The sequence below is a fragment of the Anomaloglossus baeobatrachus genome, chromosome 9 (assembly GCF_048569485.1).
Source record: "Anomaloglossus baeobatrachus isolate aAnoBae1 chromosome 9, aAnoBae1.hap1, whole genome shotgun sequence".
NCBI classification, from domain to species: Eukaryota; Metazoa; Chordata; class Amphibia; order Anura; family Aromobatidae; genus Anomaloglossus; species Anomaloglossus baeobatrachus.
In genome coordinates, this window is record NC_134361.1 from 17,452,222 (window position 1) to 17,469,974 (window position 17,753).

General features: G+C 56.1%; 1 protein-coding gene across 4 annotated transcripts in view; it reads right to left on the reverse strand.

The window, feature by feature from the left end:
- Nucleotides 1–6,343: 6,343 nt before the first annotated feature.
- Nucleotides 6,344–17,753, reverse strand: part of MARK4 (microtubule affinity regulating kinase 4) — a 41,180-nt gene continuing 29,770 nt past the window's right edge. Inside the window, exons 13-18 of one of the 4 annotated variants that reach the window (XM_075323118.1) lie at nt 16,830–17,044; nt 15,527–15,630; nt 15,216–15,470; nt 13,251–13,330; nt 11,346–11,390; nt 8,856–9,013 (exon numbers count right to left, since the gene is read on the reverse strand). In XM_075323118.1, the coding sequence (XP_075179233.1) occupies nt 8,949–9,013; nt 11,346–11,390; nt 13,251–13,330; nt 15,216–15,470; nt 15,527–15,630; nt 16,830–17,044 (764 nt within the window). In that variant the 3' untranslated portion in view covers nt 8,856–8,948. Of the gene's footprint in view, nt 9,014–11,345; nt 11,391–13,250; nt 13,331–15,215; nt 15,471–15,526; nt 15,631–16,829; nt 17,045–17,753 lie in introns of all 4 variants that reach the window. The other 3 variants (XM_075323119.1, XM_075323115.1, XM_075323117.1) reach the window with 3 other exon arrangements.

Here is a 17,753-nt window from a genome sequence, read left to right on the forward strand (position 1 = left end):
CTTTTCTATGTGTGATAGTAAAGTGAACAGGAACACGGAGAGATAGATGTATGTGTGATGGGCCCTAAACACCTCCAAGGTGCACTATACCAGGTTAATACACGTAGAAGGTGTGCTATATCAGTGTGATGCTTGTAAAGGGTGCGCTATATCAGGGAGACACCTGTAAAGGGTTCGCATTACCAGAGTGACACCCGTAGAGAGTGCGCATTACCAGAGTGACACCCGTAGAGGGTTCTCATTACCAGAGTGACACCCATAGAGGGTTCGCATTGCCAGAGTGACACCCATAGAGGGTTCTCATTACCAGAGTGACACCCGTAGAGGGTTCTCATTACCAGAGTGACACCCATAGAGGGTGCGCTATACCAGAGTGACACCCATAGAGGGTGCGCTATACCAGAGTGACACCCATAGAGGGTTCTCATTACCAGAGTGACACCCATAGAGGGTTAGCATTGCCAGAGTGACACCCTTAGAGAGTTCCCATTACCAGCGTGACACCCATGAAGAGTGCGCTATACCAGGGTTACACCTGTAGAGGGTGCGCTATATCAGGGAGACATCCGCAGAGGGTTCCCATTACCAGGGTGACACCCATAGAGGGTGCGCTATACCAGGGTGACCCGTGTAGAGGGTGCGCTATACCAGGGTGACCTGTGTAGAGGGTGCGCTATACCAGGGTGACATCCATAGAGGGTGCGCTATACCAGGGTGACACCCGTAGAGGGTACGCATTAGCAGGTTGACATCTGTAGAGGGTGCGCTCTACCAGGATATTCACATTGATGGTGCTTATTCAATGTGGTCCGTGCAGAGATGAACCTTTCACTATTCTGCATACCTCCGGACGCGGTCGCCCTCCCGTCTCCCGTTCCTGCCTGCACAATACACACACACCATGATTGGGTTTCATAGGGTGATTTTAATAAATAGTTTTGGGGTACATTGTTGAGGAGGAGGGTTCACTGCTGACATTCTACACTACGAGCGTGTGTGCTGGGTACATGACACCGCCTGCGCTCTGGCTTCTAGTTTCGGCACTGTGTGGGTGTCAGGAGGTCCTGGACCCCATTCTGAACACTGTAGTTGTTGGACTATTACCCTCATCACTGTGTGACATCTAGAGAGGTTCAGATTAATAACCAAAGAGGACGAGGCGCCTGCAGATCATCTCCCCCAGAAAGGAAGTGACCGCAACATTATAGTGTAGACTCCGGGATGAAATATTTACAGCGGCTCCCAGGTGGCACTTTACTGCATTCATGCGGATTAGATGGTGCTGGGACCGGTTCAGGGTACATCAGTTGTGGGTGTGAGGCTAAGGTGGTGCCGGGACTGGCTGCAGTGATGAAGAGGAGGGTGCAGGGCAGAAGTATCGGGTGTGGGGTGCAGATGATGTTGGGGATGGCTGCAGTGATGAAGAGGAGGGTGCAGGGCAGAAGTATCGGGTGTGGGGTGCAGATGATGTCGGGGACTGGCTACAGTGATGAAGAGGAGGGTGCAGGGCAGAAGTATCGGGTGTGGGGTGCAGATGATATCGGGGCTGGCTGCAGTGATGAAGAGGAGGATGCAGGGCAGAAGTATCGGGTGTGGGGTGCAGATGATGTTGGGGCTGGCTGCAGTGATGAAGAGGAGGGTGCAGGGCAGAAGTATCGGGTGTGGGGTGCAGATGATTTTGGGGCTGGCTGCAGTGATGAGGAGGAGGGTGCAGGGCAGATATATCGGGTGTGGGGTGCAGATGATGTTGGGGCTGGCTGCAGTGATGAAGAGGAGGGTGCAGGGCAGATATAATCGGGTGTGGGGTGCAGATGATGTCGGGGCTGGCTGCAGTGATGAGGAGGAGGGTGCAGGGCAGATATAATCGGGTGTGGGGTGCAGATGATGTTGGGGCTGGCTGCAGTGATGAGGAGGAGGGTGCAGGGCAGATATAATCGGGTGTGGGGTGCAGATGATGTCGGGGCTGGCTGCAGTGATGAAGAGGAGGGTGCAGGGCAGCAGTTTTGGGTGTGGGGTGCAGATGATGTTGGGGCTGGCTGTAGTGATGAAGAGGAGGGTGCAGGACAGATATATCGGGTGTGGGGTGCAGATGATGTTGGGGATGGCTGCAGTGATGAAGAGGAGGGTGCAGGGCAGAAGTATCGGGTGTGGGGTGCAGATTATGTCGGGGACTGGCTACAGTGATGAAGAGGAGGGTGCAGGGCAGAAGTATCGGGTGTGGGGTGCAGATGATGTTGGGGCTGGCTGCAGTGATGAAGAGGAGGGTGCAGGGCAGAAGTATCGGGTGTGGGGTGCAGATGATTTTGGGGCTGGCTGCAGTGATGAAGAGGAGGGTGCAAGGCAGAAGTATCGGGTGTGGGGTGCAGATGATTTTGGGGCTGGCTGCAGTGATGAAGAGGAGGGTGCAAGGCAGAAGTATCGGGTGTGGGGTGCAGATGATTTTGGGGCTGGCTGCAGTGATGAAGAGGAGGGTGCAGGGCAGATATATCAGGTGTGGGGTGCAGATGATTTTGGGGCTGGCTGCAGTGATGAAGAGGAGGGTGCAAGGCAGAAGTATCGGGTGTGGGGTGCAGATGATTTTGGGGCTGGCTGCAGTGATGAAGAGGAGGGTGCAAGGCAGAAGTATCGGGTGTGGGGTGCAGATGATATCGGGGCTGGCTGCAGTGATGAAGAGGAGGGTGCAGGGCAGATATATCGGGTGTGGGGTGCAGATGATGTCGGGGCTGGCTGCAGTGATGAGGAGGAGGGTGCAGGGCAGATATATCGGGTGTGGGGTGCAGATGATGTGGGGCTGGCTGCAGTGATGAGGAGGGTGCAGGGCAGATATATCGGGTGTGGGGTGCAGATGATTTTGGGGCTGGCTGCAGTGATGAAGAGGAGGGTGCAGGGCAGATATATCGGGTGTGGGGTGCAGATGATGTCGGGGCTGGCTGCAGTGATGAGGAGGAGGGTGCAAGGCAGAAGTATCGGGTGTGGGGTGCAGATGATGTCGGGGACTAGCTGCAGTGATGAGGAGGAGGGTGCAGGGCAGATGTATCGGGTGTGGGAAGAGGATGCAGGGCAGATATATCGGGTGTGGGGTGCAGATGATGTTGGGGCTGGCTGCAGTGATGAGGAGGAGGGTGCAGGGCAGATATATCGGGTGTGGGGTGCAGATGATGTCGGGGCTGGCTGCAGTGATGAGGAGGGTGCAGGGCGGAAGTATCGGGTGTGGAGTGCAGATGATGTGGGGCTGGCTGCAGTGATGAAGAGGAGGGTGCAGGGCAGATATATCGGGTGTGGGGTGCAGATGATGTCGGGGCTGGCTGCAGTGATGAAGAGGAGGATGCAGGGCGGAAGTATCGGGTGTGGAGTGCAGATGATGTGGGGCTGGCTGCAGTGATGAGGAGGAGGGTGCAGGGCAGATATATCGGGTATGGGGTGCAGATGATGTGGGGCTGGCTGCAGTGATGAAGAGGAGGGTGCAGGGCAGATATATCGGGTGTGGGGTGCAGATGATGTCGGGGCTGGCTGCAGTGATGAGGAGGGTGCAGGGCGGAAGTGACGGGTGTGGAGTGCAGATGATGTGGGGCTGGCTGCAGTGATGAAGAGGAGGGTGCAGGGCAGATATATCGGGTGTGGGGTGCAGATGATGTCGGGGCTGGCTGCAGTGATGAGGAGGAGGGTGCAGAGCAGATATATCGGGTGTGGGGTGCAGATGATGTCAGGGCTGGCTGCAGTGATGAAGAGGAGGGTGCAGGGCAGATATATCGGGTGTGGGGTGCAGATGATGTCGGGGCTGGCTGCAGTGATGAAGAGGAGGGTGCAGGGCAGATATATCGGGTGTGGGGTGCAGATGATTTTGGGGCTGGCTGCAGTGATGAGGAGGAGGGTGCAGGGCAGATATATCGGGTGTGGGGTGCAGATGATGTTGGGGCTGGCTGCAGTGATGAAGAGGAGGGTGCAGGGCAGATATAATCGGGTGTGGGGTGCAGATGATGTCGGGGCTGGCTGCAGTGATGAGGAGGAGGGTGCAGGGCAGATATAATCGGGTGTGGGGTGCAGATGATGTCGGGGCTGGCTGCAGTGATGAAGAGGAGGGTGCAGGGCAGCAGTTTTGGGTGTGGGGTGCAGATGATGTTGGGGCTGGCTGTAGTGATGAAGAGGAGGGTGAAGGACAGATATATCGGGTGTGGGGTGCAGATGATGTTGGGGCTGGCTGCAGTGATGAGGAGGAGGGTGCAGGGCAGATATAATCGGGTGTGGGGTGCAGATGATGTTGGGGCTGGCTGTAGTGATGAAGAGGAGGGTGCAGGACAGATATATCGGGTGTGGGGTGCAGATGATGTCGGGGCTGGCTGCAGTGATGAAGAGGAGGGTGCAGGGCAGATATATCGGGTGTGGGGTGCAGATGATGTCGGGGCTGGCTGCAGTGATGAAGAGGAGGGTGCAGGGCAGCAGTTTTGGGTGTGGGGTGCAGATGATGTTGGGGCTGGCTGTAGTGATGAAGAGGAGGGTGCAGGACAGATATATCGGGTGTGGGGTGCAGATGATGTCGGGGCTGGCTGCAGTGATGAGGAGGAGGGTGCAGGGCAGATATAATCGGGTGTGGGGTGCAGATGATGTCGGGGCTGGCTGCAGTGATGAGGAGGAGGGTGCAGGGCAGATATAATCGGGTGTGGGGTGCAGATGATGTGGGGCTGGCTGCAGTGATGAAGAGGAGGGTGCAGGGCAGATATATCGGGTGTGGGGTGCAGATGATTTTGGGGCTAGCTGCAGTGATGAGGAGGAGGGTGCAGGGCAGATATATCAGGTGTGGGGTGCAGATGATGTTGGGGCTGGCTGCAGTGATGAAGAGGAGGGTGCAGGGCAGATATATCAGGTGTGGGGTGCAGATGATGTTGGGGCTGGCTGCAGTGATGAAGAGGAGGGTGCAGGGCAGATATATCAGGTGTGGGGTGCAGATGATGTCGGGGCTGGCTGCAGTGATGAGGAGGAGGGTGCAGGGCAGATATATCAGGTGTGGGGTGCAGATGATGTTGGGGCTGGCTGCAGTGATGAAGAGGAGGGTGCAGGGCAGATATAATCGGGTGTGGGGTGCAGATGATGTCGGGGCTGGCTGCAGTGATGAGGAGGAGGGTGCAGGGCAGATATAATCGGGTGTGGGGTGCAGATGATGTCGGGGCTGGCTGCAGTGATGAAGAGGAGGGTGCAGGGCAGCAGTTTTGGGTGTGGGGTGCAGATGATGTTGGGGCTGGCTGTAGTGATGAAGAGGAGGGTGCAGGGCAGATATATCAGGTGTGGGGTGCAGATGATGTTGGGGCTGGCTGCAGTGATGAAGAGGAGGGTGCAGGGCAGCAGTTTTGGGTGTGGGGTGCAGATGATGTTGGGGCTGGCTGTAGTGATGAAGAGGAGTGTGCAGGACAGATATATCAGGTGTGGGGTGCAGATGATGTTGGGGCTGGCTGCAGTGATGAAGAGGAGGGTGCAGGGCAGAAGTATCAGGTGTGGGGTGCAGATGATGTTGGGGCTGGCTGCAGTGATGAAGAGGAGGGTGCAGGGCAGATATATCAGGTGTGGGGTGCAGATGATGTTGGGGCTGGCTGTAGTGATGAAGAGGAGGGTGCAGGGCAGATATATCAGGTGTGGGGTGCAGATGATGTTGGGGCTGGCTGCAGTGATGAAGAGGAGGGTGCAGGGCAGCAGTTTTGGGTGTGGGGTGCAGATGATGTTGGGGCTGGCTGTAGTGATGAAGAGGAGGGTGCAGGACAGATATATCAGGTGTGGGGTGCAGATGATGTTGGGGCTGGCTGCAGTGATGAAGAGGAGGGTGCAGGGCAGCAGTTTTGGGTGTGGGGTGCAGATGATGTTGGGGCTGGCTGTAGTGATGAAGAGGAGGGTACAGGGCAGATATATCAGGTGTGGGGTGCAGATGATGTTGGGGCTGGCTGCAGTGATGAAGAGGAGGGTGCAGGGCAGCAGTTTTGGGTGTGGGGTGCAGATGATGTTGGGGCTGGCTGCAGTGATGAAGAGGAGGGTGCAGGACAGATATATCAGGTGTGGGGTGCAGATGATGTTGGGGCTGGCTGCAGTGATGAGGAGGAGGGTGCAGGGCAGAAGTATCAGGTGTGGGGTGCAGATGATGTCGGGGCTGGCTGCAGTGATGAGGAGGAGTAGAGATGAGCGAACCTTTGGAAGTTCAGTTCTGTAGGAACAGTCGAACCTTAAAAAAGTTTGGTTTTGACCCCGACTTGATTCAAACCTCAATGGAAGTCAGTAATTGGGCATTTCGTGGCTCCATCCACGTGCTGCCAGCCAGAAGCAGAACACTTCCGGGGGCGGGTGGTCAGGATTTTTTAATATGTATATATATATATATATATATATATATATATATACACACACATATTTTTTTGTTTTTGTTGCACCCTATATCTGATATCTGATCGCGCTGATGTTACCCCCAGTGCGAGCCGATCACACACTGCGCACGGCTCACACCGGCTGAGCATCCCTCACACCCGAGCTCCGCGCTGATCGCTTCAGTGGTTTGCACTCGTAACTCACTCGAACTTTGAACCCAAACCTTGTTTTTTTGGAAGTCGGTTTCCGAACCCAAACATCGAACCTCAGGTTCCCTCATCTCTAAGGAGGAGGGTGCAGTGCAGCAGTGTAGGGTGCAGATGGTGCCGGGGGCTGCAGTGATGAGGAGGGTGCAGTGCAGCAGTTTTGGGTGTAGGGTACAGATGGTGTCGGGGGCTGCAGTGATGAGGAGGGTGCAGTGCAGCAGTTTTGGGTGTAGTGTGCAGATGGTGTCGGGGGCTGCAGTGATGAGGAGGGTGCAGTGCAGCAGTTTCGGGAGTAGGGTGCAGATGGTGTCGGGGGCTGCAGTGATGAGGAGGGTGCAGTGCAGCAGTTTCGGGTGTAGGGTGCAGATGGTGTCGGGGGCTGCAGTGATGAGGAGGGTGCAGTGCAGCAGTTTTGGGTGTAGGGTACAGATGGTGTCGGGGGCTGCAGTGATGAGGAGGGTGCAGTGCAGCAGTTTTGGGTTGTAGTGTGCAGATGGTGTCGGGGGCTGCAGTGATGAGGAGGGTGCAGTGCAGCAGTTTTCGGGAGTAGGGTGCAGATGGTGTCGGGGGCTGCAGTGATGAGGAGGGTGCAGTGCAGCAGTTTCGGGTGTAGGGTGCAGATGGTGTCGGGGGCTGCAGTGATGAGGAGGGTGTAGTGCAGCAGTTCGGGTGTAGGGTGCAGATGGTGCCGGGGGGCTGCAGTGATGAGGAGGGTGCAGTGCAGCAGTTCGGGGTGTAGGGTGCAGATGGTGTCGGGGCTGGCTGCAGTGATGAGGAGGGTGCAGTGCAGCAGTTTCGGGTGTAGGGTGCAGATGGTGCCGGGGGCTGCAGTGATGAGGAGGGTGCAGTGCAGCAGTTTCGGGTGTAGGGTACAGATGGTGTCGGGGGCTGCAGTGATGAGGAGGGTGCAGTGCAGCCGTTTGGGTGTAGGGTGCAGATGGTGTCGGGGGCTGCAGTGATGAGGGTGCAGTGCAGCAGTTTTGGGTGTAGGGTGCAGATGGTGCCGGGGATGACTGCAGTGACGAGGAGGGTGCAGTGCAGCAGTTTCGGGTGTAGGGTGCAGATGGTGTCGGGGGCTGCAGTGATGAGGGTGCAGTGCAGCAGTTTTTGGGTGTAGGGTGCAGATGGTGTCGGGGGCTGCAGTGATGAGGAGGGTGCAGTGCAGCAGTTTCGGGTGTAGGGTACAGATGGTGTCGGGGGCTGCAGTGATGAGGAGGGTGCAGTGCAGCAGTTTCGGGTGTAGGGTGCAGATGGTGCCGGGGGCTGCAGTGATGAGGAGGGTGCTGGCAGCAGTATCGGTGTAGGGTACAGATGATGTCGGAGGCTGCAGTGATGAGGAGGGTGCAGTGCAGCAGTTTCGGGTGTAGGGTGCAGATGATGTCGGAGGCTGCAGTGATGAGGAGGGTGCAGTGCAGCAGTGTCGGGGTGGGGTGTAAGCAGAGCTTTTGCAGTAATGGCGGTGCAGTGATATTTCAAGGCTAGGCGGTGGTTTTGCAGCAGTGATGAAGATGCAGTAAAGCAAGTGGGTTTTAGATGGAGACGGGGTTACAGTGATGAGGAGGGTGCAGAACAATCCAGTGCTGGGTTTGGTAGGTGGGCACTACACCAGGCGATATTATATTTGAGGATGGCAGCACCCAAATAACACCTCCCCCCACCAGGCATCTGCGTGACCTGCACATATCATTATATACACACCGGCCCTCCGCGTGACGGGCGGTCTATGAGCGCAGGGGGAGGAGCTTCTGATTCATCAGGGGGTGACGAAAGTGCGGGGCTGGGAAGTGTCATGGAAAACCGGTTAACATAGCACATATGTCGGGGGAGGGGCTAATATATTGTCCGTTATTTGAGTGGGCGGAGCCAGAGATGGGAGAGAATTTGGGAAGGAAACTGTTAATAAGGTCTCGGATCCAGCATCAGGTTCACACTGCGCAAAACCCCGAGTAAAAATCACCGCCCCTCCCCCGCCACTGATGGCACGGCTCTCAGTACATGAGTGGGCATGGCACGTCCAGAAGGGGCGTCTCATGGGTGGAGTGGACGTCGTCCTCCTGCTTCGGCCACAGATCCTCAGACAAATCCCTACAGGTGCAGCAATCCAGACCAGGAGGCGTCCGTCTTAAAGGCACAGCGTCCCAACAGTACAGGAGGGGGTGGCTGCCCCAGACTAGTCGTGCTTCACCCCCGATGGGGCTTGTCCCAGCTTCAAAAAGCTACAGCAGCATCCTAGAGGACTCCACGGAACGAATATATCCCCTTCTTAAAGTCCCAGCGTCCCAACGGTGACAAGTGGGCGGAGCTTGCCTGGTAAGGGCCGAGGTCTTCCCACTGGGTAAGATTCACTGGGAGCAGTTGAGGGGGCTGGCGAATTCAAGGGGGGGCGCCGGGTGGATTTTGTCACATCCCCGGAAGGTCGGAGCAGGCCGGAGTGGGCCGACGCTTTATTCCAAGGTATATAGCTACTGCAGAAAGAGAGAGAAAGGGAAATGAAAAGAAGGGAGCACAGGGGGAAAATGGCTGCCCTGCTGGACACAACTGCCAACACAACTGCCACGCTGGCTCTAAGTCATACAGTCGACTGACTGTGCCCTAAGGTGGAGGCCCCATCATCTGCTGACCACACTACTGCTCCATGGTGGAGGCCCCATCATCTGCTGACCCCACTACTGCTCCATGGTGGAGGCCCCATCATCTGCTGACCCCACTACTGCTCCATGGTGGAGGCCCCATCATCTGCTGACCACACTACTGCTCCATGGTGGAGGCCCCATCATCTGCTGACCACACTACTGCTCCATGGTGGAGGGCCCCATCATCTGCTGACCCCACTACTGCTCCATGGTGGAGGCCCCATCATCTGCTGACCACACTACTGCTCCATGGTGGAGACGCGTCATCTCATGACCTCACAACTGCTCCATGGTGGAGGCCCCATCATCTGCTGACCCCACTACTGCTCCATGGTGGAGGCCCCATCATCTGCTGACCACACTACTGCTCCATGGTGGAGGCCCCATCATCTGCTGACCACACTACTGCTCCATGGTGGAGGCCCCATCATCTGCTGACCCCACTACTGCTCTATAGTGGAGGCCCCATCATCATCTCCTGACCTCACAACTGCTCCATGGTAGAGGCCCGATCATCTTCTGACCTCACAACTGCTCCATGGTGGAGGCCCCATCATCTGCTGACCCCACTAGTACTCCATGGTGGAGACGCGTCATCTCATGACCTCACTACTGCTCCATGGTGGAGGCCACATCATCATCTCCTGACCTCACAACTGCTCCATAGTGGAGGCCCCATCATCATCTCCTGACCTCACAACTGCTCCATGGTAGAGGCCCCATCATCTCCTGACCTCACAACTGCTCCATGATGGAGGCCCCATCACCTGCTAACCTCACTACTGCTCCATGGTGGAGGCCCCAGCATCTGCTGACCTCACTATGGCTCCATGGTGGATGCCCCAGCATCTGCTGACCTCACTACTGCTCCATGGTGGAGGCCCCATCACCTGCTGACCTCACTACTGCTCCATGGTGGAGGCCCCATCACCTGTTGACCTCACTACTGCTCCATGGTGGAGGCCCCATCACCTGCTAACCTCACTACTGCTCCATGGTGGAAGCCCCATCACCTGTTGACCTCACTACTGCTCCATGGTGGAGGCCCCATCACCTGCTAACCTCACTACTGCTCCATGGTGGAGGCCCAAGCATCTGCTGACCACACTACTGGTCTGTGGTGGAGGCCCCATCATCTCCTAACCTCACTACTGCTCCATGGTGGAGGCCCCATCACCTGCTGACCTCACTACTGCTCCATGGTGGAAGCCCCTTCACCTGTTGACCTCACTACTGCTCCATGGTGGAGGCCCCATCACCTGTTAACCTCACTACTGCTCCATGGTGGAGGCCCAAGCATCTGCTGACCACACTATTTCTCCATGGTGGAGGCCCCAGCAGCTGCTGACCACACTACTGGTCTGTGGTGGAGGCCCCATCATCTCCTGAACTCACTACTGCTCCATGGTGGAGGCCCCAGCATCTGCTGACCACGCTATTGCTCTATGGTGGAGGCCCCAGCATCTGCTGACCTCACTACTGCTCCATGGTGGAGGCCCCAGCATCTGCTGGCCACACTACTGCTCCATGGTGGAGGCCCCAGCATCTATTGCCAACACTACTGCTCCATGGTGGAGGCCACCGCATCTACTGGCCACACTACTGCTCCATGGTGGAGGCCCCAGCATCTGCTGGCCACACTACTGCTCCATGGTGGAGGCCCCAGCATCTGCTGACCCCACTACTGCTCCATGGTGTAGGCCCCAGCATCTGCTGGCCACACTCCTGCTCCATGGTGGAGGCCCCATCATCTCCTGACCTCACTAATGCTCCATGGTGGAGGCCCCAGCATCTGCTGGCCACACTCCTGCTCCATGGTGGAGGCCCCATCATCTCCTGACCTCACTAATGCTCCATGGTGGAGGCCCCATCATCTCCTGACCTCACTACTGCTCCGTGGTGGAGGCCCCATCATCTGCTGACCTCACTACTGCTCCGTGGTGGAGGCCCCATCATCTGCTGACCTCACTACTGCTCCATGGTGTAGGCCCCAGCATCTGCTGACCCCACTAGTGCTCCATGGTGGAGACGCGTCATCTCATGACCTCACTACTTCTCCATGGTGGAGGCTCCATTATCTCCTCCCCTCACTACTGCTCCATGGTGGAGGCTGCGTTATCTCCTGATATAATGGGGTGGTAGTAAGGAATAGATGAGTACTTGCCTTGTGACCTCAGGTCTCCGGACTCTCTCAGATTCGTCTGTGACCCTGGAAATAAAGGTGATGATACCATGAAGAATTAGACAAGGTTAATGGACCCGTCCTAGAGCTTGACCCTCACACCGGGCCCTACAGGAAATATGGGGCTGTTATACTGGGTGATGCAGGCAGAGGGGGAACCGCAGGACTTAGGAGAGCAATGGTGACACCATCATTCACCAACTGGACCGCTCCACAGCGTCAGCTTCACACGTCATCAATTGCACCAGAAGTCACAGCGACCATCTGCGATCACCTCTAATGTGGAGCACGAGTCCGAAAATCCAAGAGAACCAAAAGGTTCTTCTCAAATTCACCAAGAACAACTTGATCAACACTCAGTGTAATGGTGATAAAATGGTGCAGGAAGGAGGAGGAGGTGTGATAGTATAATAGTGCAGGGAGGAGGTGTGATAGTATAATGGTGTAGTAATGGTATAATGGTGCAGGAGGAGGAGGAGGTGTGATGTTATAATGGTGCAGGAAGGAGGAGGAGGTGTGATAGTATAATGGTGCAGGGAGGAGGTGTGATAGTATAATGGTGTAGTAATGGTATAATGGTGCAGGAAGGAGGAGGAGGTGTGATAGTATAATAGTGCAGGGAGGAGGTGTGATAGTATAATGGTGCAGTAATGGTATAATGGTGCAGGAGGAGGAGCAGGTGTTATTTTGCATTATGTAGTAGCAGATGGTGTAATGGTGCGGGGAGGCGATGGTAAAAATATGGGGGTGAAGGAAATGAGGGCGGTCGTGCTGTGATGTATCATCATTCCCATCTTATGGGCAAAGAGAAAGGCAAAAGAACAAGACCAAGAATGAAGATCCTGGAGCCACGAGAGCAGATGAGAGATTCATGAGCAAAAAGTGGCCAATATCACCATAATAAAGAAGCCGACCTGGGCGCTGACCACATGACCGAACACCACTAATACCTGTAAGGACCAGACCTGGGCGCGGACCACACGGCCAAACACCACTAATACCTGTAAGGACCAGACCTGGGCGCGAACCACATGACTGAACACCACTAATACCTGTCAGGACCACATCCGGGCGCTGACCACATGACCGAACACCACTAATACCTGTAAGGACCAGACCTGGGCGCGGACCACACGGCCAAACACCACTAATACCTGTAAGGACCAGACCTGGGCGCTGACCACATGACCGAACACCACTAATACCTGTAAGGACCACATCCGGGCGCTGACCACATGACCGAACACCACTAATACCTGTAAGGACCAGACCTGGGCGCGGACCACACGGCCAAACACCACTAATACCTGTAAGGACCAGAGCTGGGCGCGAACCACATGACTGAACACCACTAATACCTGTCAGGACCACATCCGGGCGCGGACCACATGACCGAACTCCACTAATACCTGTAAGGACCACATCCGGGCGCGGACCACATGACTGAACACCACTAATACCTGTAAGGACCACATCCGGGCGCGGACCACATGACCGAACACCACTAATACCTGTAAGGACCAGACCTGGGCATGGACCACTCGACCGACCACCACTAATACCTGTAAGGACCAGACCCGGGTGTGGACCACACGGCCGGACACCACTAATACCTGTAAGGACCAGACCCGGGCGCGGACCACACGGCCGGACACCACTAATACCTTTAAGGACTAGACCCGAGAGTGGACTACAAGGCCAGGCGATATGGGGCCACACACAGGCCTACACCTTTCTTCTCATGGACACCAGGCACAGAGCTGGAGCGCCCCTCCTCACCCAGTCACGTTGCACTTTTTGGGGCAGAAGGTTGTTACGTGGCTGCAGGACAATGGAGTCCACCAGACGAAGGATTCGGCCCACGGATTATTACAGGGAGACACTTACTGATCTTGCTGTCCTGAGGGAGAGACACTCCAGACACACAGCGGTGAGACGCCTGTCTCTTAGAGGGGTCAAGAGCGACCCTGGAGAGAAAGCCAGAAAAGGAAAGGGGGGAAAGACAGAGGGGAGGGGGGAGAAAAACTATCAGAAGGCAGGTGATAGGAAAGGAGGAAAGCAGAAAGGGGAGCAACGGCCAGTACAGTCCACTAGTGTCCCCCAACTGTGTCACCCACCTACAGATACCGAGATTTCAACACAACTGAGCGCAGCGGGTCTAATGCAACTGAGTGCAGCGCAGCAGGTCCAATGCAACTGAGCGCAACAGGTCCAATGCAACTGAGCGCAACAGGTCCAATGCAACTGAGCGCAACAGGTCCAATGCAACTGAGCGCAGCGCAGCAGGTCCAATGCAACTGAAAACAGGAACAATGCAACTAAGCGCAGCAGGTCCAATGCAAGTGAGCGCAGCAGGTACAATGCAACTGAAAATGGGAACAATAAAACTAAAAGTGGGAACAATGTAACTGAGTGCAGCAGGTACAATGCAACTGAAAGCAGGAACAATGCAACTGAGCACAGCGGGTACAATGCAACTGAAAGCAGGTACAATGCAACTGAGCGCAGTGGGTACAATGCAACTGAAAATGGGAACAATGCAACTGAAAGGTACAATGCAACTGAGCGCAGCGGGTACAATGCAACTGAAAATGGGAACAATGCAACTGAAAGCAGGTACAATGCAACTGAGCGCAGCGGGTATAATGCAACTGAGCGCAGCGGGTATAATGCAACTGAGCGCACCGGGTATAATGCAACTGAGCGCAGTGAGTACAATGCAACTGAAAGCGGGTACAATGCAACTGAGCGCAGCAGGCACAATGCAAGTGAAAGCAGAGAGTACAATGCAACTGAGTACAGTATGTACAATACAACTGATAGCAGCGGGTACAATACAACTGAGCGCAGCGTGTACAATGCAACTGAGCGCAGCGGGTATAATGCAACTGAGCGCAGCGGGTATAATGTAACTGAAAGCGGGTACAATGCAACCGAGCGCAGTATGTACAATACAACTGACAGCCGCGGGTACAATGAAATTGTGCTCACCGGGTGCAACACAACTAAGAGAAGCAGGCACAATGTGCAGTTGTTCTGATAAGTTTACACACCGCTGGAAGAATTTGTACCATTTTTTGAAACCTCCTCTTGTGATCCCGTAAAACCCTTCCGGTCAGTCTCAGACTATTGATCAGGTGAGGCCGAAATACAACCGCACTGACCACCGAAATGTGCAAAGGTGTCTCTGGGGGGTCCGGACGCTCCTCTGCCGTCTCATCCTGTGGGTACAATGGCGATATTCGGACATGGCCGGGTGTGATTGTACCCACAGGATGAGACGGCAGAGGCGCGTCCGGACCCCCCAGAGACACCTTTGCACATTTGGGACTTTGCAGCCCCCTGACGCTCTGGGAAGTGATAAAACCGACATTGGATCTGTAGGGAAAAGCAAGTTTAACCCTTTCCCGTTGTGGCCAAATTTCATGCTTTCCTCCTGTTCCTGGGGACCGACAAATCTAATCTCTGGCTTTTTTTTATTATTTTATAGTTTAAAGATTGCAATTTTTTGGGAATAGGACGACACCAAATAGAATTTTTTTTTACATTTTTGGGTTAGGGATAGGGGCGATCTGAGCAATGAGGACAGGAGGTAATGTACCGTGTAAGGACTAAGAGGGTGTAAAGTCAGCAGCACATGTGTACCCGACGGCCGCAGCGGGCGCAGACTGGGCCGAACATCTGCCGTCCTGTCTGGTCGCAGTTATATCTGCCCCAGGGGTCCTCATGTTCAGCACAGTGCGGCCCACCTCGCGGATACTCCCATCATGCCTTCATCTACACTAACACGTCACCTATTTCGCCGGGGTCGGTCTGTCGGGGTCTCCCGGGCCCCTCCATATTCTGCCTTACCTGCGGGTCAGTTTGGAGGTCAGCTTGCTGAACAGGTTGGAGGTGGCTCGGGATCGGCTCTGATTTAGCCCCTCGTGGGGGTGCGTCGGTGAGCTGGGAGGTGGATTCTGACCCCTCCGATCTCGGACGTGGCCGCCGTGGAAAGTGCTGCGGACATTGGATCCTCGGGACAGGCAGCTGCGCTCTGCGATGCTCTGCGTAGAGGGCGACGGTGCGGGCGGGCGAGAAGGAGTGGAGCTGAGTGACAAGACAGAGCTGGCGGTCAGAAGGAGCGGCGTCATCCGGTCACATCCCGCCAGCCCAACACTTACCTGTTCTCCTTTCCGTTATGGAGCAGGGAATGGCGCTCTGAAGCGTGGCGGTCTGTGCACACATACGTGTTCCTGCGCCCCATCACACCCGGGGGAGTGTTCATCTGTCAGACAGAGAGAAATCAGCACATGACAGAGGTCAAGAACCCGCCCAGAGGAGGCCGAAAACCCGCCCAGAGGAGGCCGAGAACCCGCCCAGAGGAGGCCGAAAACCCGCCCAAAAGAGGCCGAAAACCCGCCCAATGGAGGCCGAGAACCCACCCAGAGGAAGCCGAGAACCCGCCCAGAAGAGGCCGAAAACCCGCCCAGGAGAGGCCGAGAACCCGCCCAAAAGAGGCCGAGAACCCGCCCAGAGGAGACCAAGAACCCGCCCAAAAGAGGCCGAGAACCCGTCCAGAGGAGGCCGAAAACCCGCCCAGGAGAGGCCGAGAACCCGCCCAGAGGAGGCCGAGAACCCGCCCACAGGAGGTCGAGAACCCGCCCAAAACAGGTCGAGAACCCACCAAGAGGGGGCAGAAAACCCGCCCACAGGAGGTCGAGAACCCGCCCAAAAGAGGCCAAGAGCCCGCCCAGAGGAGACCGAGAACCCGCCCAGAGGAGGCCGAAAACCCGCCCAGAGGAGGCCGAAAACCCACCCAGAGGAGGCCGAAAACCCGCCCAAAAGAGGCCGAGAACCCGCCCAGAGGAGACCAAGAACCCGCCCAAAAGAGGCCGAGAACCCGCCCAGAGGAGGCCGAAAACCCGCCCAAAAGAGGCCGAGAACCCGCCCACAGGAGGTCGAGAACCCGCCCAGGAGAGGCCGAGAACCCGCCCAGGAGAGGCCGAGAACCCGCCCACAGGAGGTCAAGAACCCGCCCAAAACAGGTCGACAACCCACCAAGAGGGGGCAGAAAACCCGCCCACAGGAGGTCGAGAACCCGCCCAAAAGAGGCCAAGAACCCGCCCAGAGGAGACCGAGAACCCGCCCAGAGGAAGCCGAGAACCCGCCCATAGGAGGCTGAGAACCCGCCCAGAGGAGACCGAGAACCCGCCCAGAAGAGGCCGAGAACCCGCCCACAGGAGGCCGAGAACCCGCCCACAGGAGGCCGAGAACCCGCCCAGAATAGGCCGAGAACCCGCCCAGAGCTTCTCACAGCTGACGGCTTGTTACAATGTGTCCGCACAATCCATGGTGAGCTGGATCCTGCACTGACACATCGTAGCAAACCACAAACTGGATGAGATCAGTGCGGGTTTTCAGCACAGCTTGGCAGTAAGCAGAGTTCTTGAAAATGGTGAGAAGTGAGCAAAGTCATATCCTTACAGTTGTGGGTGGAGCCTCTTTGCGTGGCTCAGGAATTTCCGCCTTGTTCGGATTGTGGGCGTGGCTAACCATAGGGCTGGAGGGAGGGGGAGGCCGGCTACCCCCACTCACAGATCCACTGCCCCTCCTGGGGGCAAGACGCTCCCCGACTGCGCCATCATCAACTGCCCCAGGAGGACTGCGCTTGGCTTGGGAGGGAGTGGGTGCAGGACCACCTATAGAGGAAGCATGACATCATCACAAGGGAAGCGCCATCCACAAAATGGCGGCTGTTGTCAGTGTCAATATCCTGTACCCCGAGTGTCATTATCCTGTACCCCCAGTGTCGGCGTCATTATCCTGTACCCCCAGTGTCGGCGTCATTATCCTGTACCCCCAGTGTCGGCGTCATTATCCTGTACCCCCAGTGTTGGCGTCATTATCCTGTACCCCCAGTGTCGGCGTCATTATCCTGTACCCGTAGTGTCAGTGTCAGTATCCTGTACCCCCAGTGTCATTATCCTGTACCCCCAGTGTCAGTGTCATTATCCTGTACCCGTAGTGTCAGTGTCATTATCCTGTACCCCCAGTGTCATTATCCTGTCCCCCCAGTGTTAGCGTCATTATCCTGTACCCCCAGTGTCATTATCCTGTACCCCCAGTGTCATTATCCTGTACCCCCAGTGTCATTATCCTGTACCCCCAGTGTCAGTGTCATTATCCTGTACCCCCAGTGTCATTATCCTGTACCCCCAGTGTCAGTGTCATTATCCTGTACCCCCAGTGTCATTATCCTGTACCCCCAGTGTCGGCGTCATTATCCTGTACCCCCAGGGTCGGCGTCATTATCCTGTACCCCCAGTGTCGGCGTCATTATCCTGTACCCGTAGTGTCAGTGTCAGTATCCTGTACCCCCAGTGTCATTATCCTGTACCCCCAGTGTCT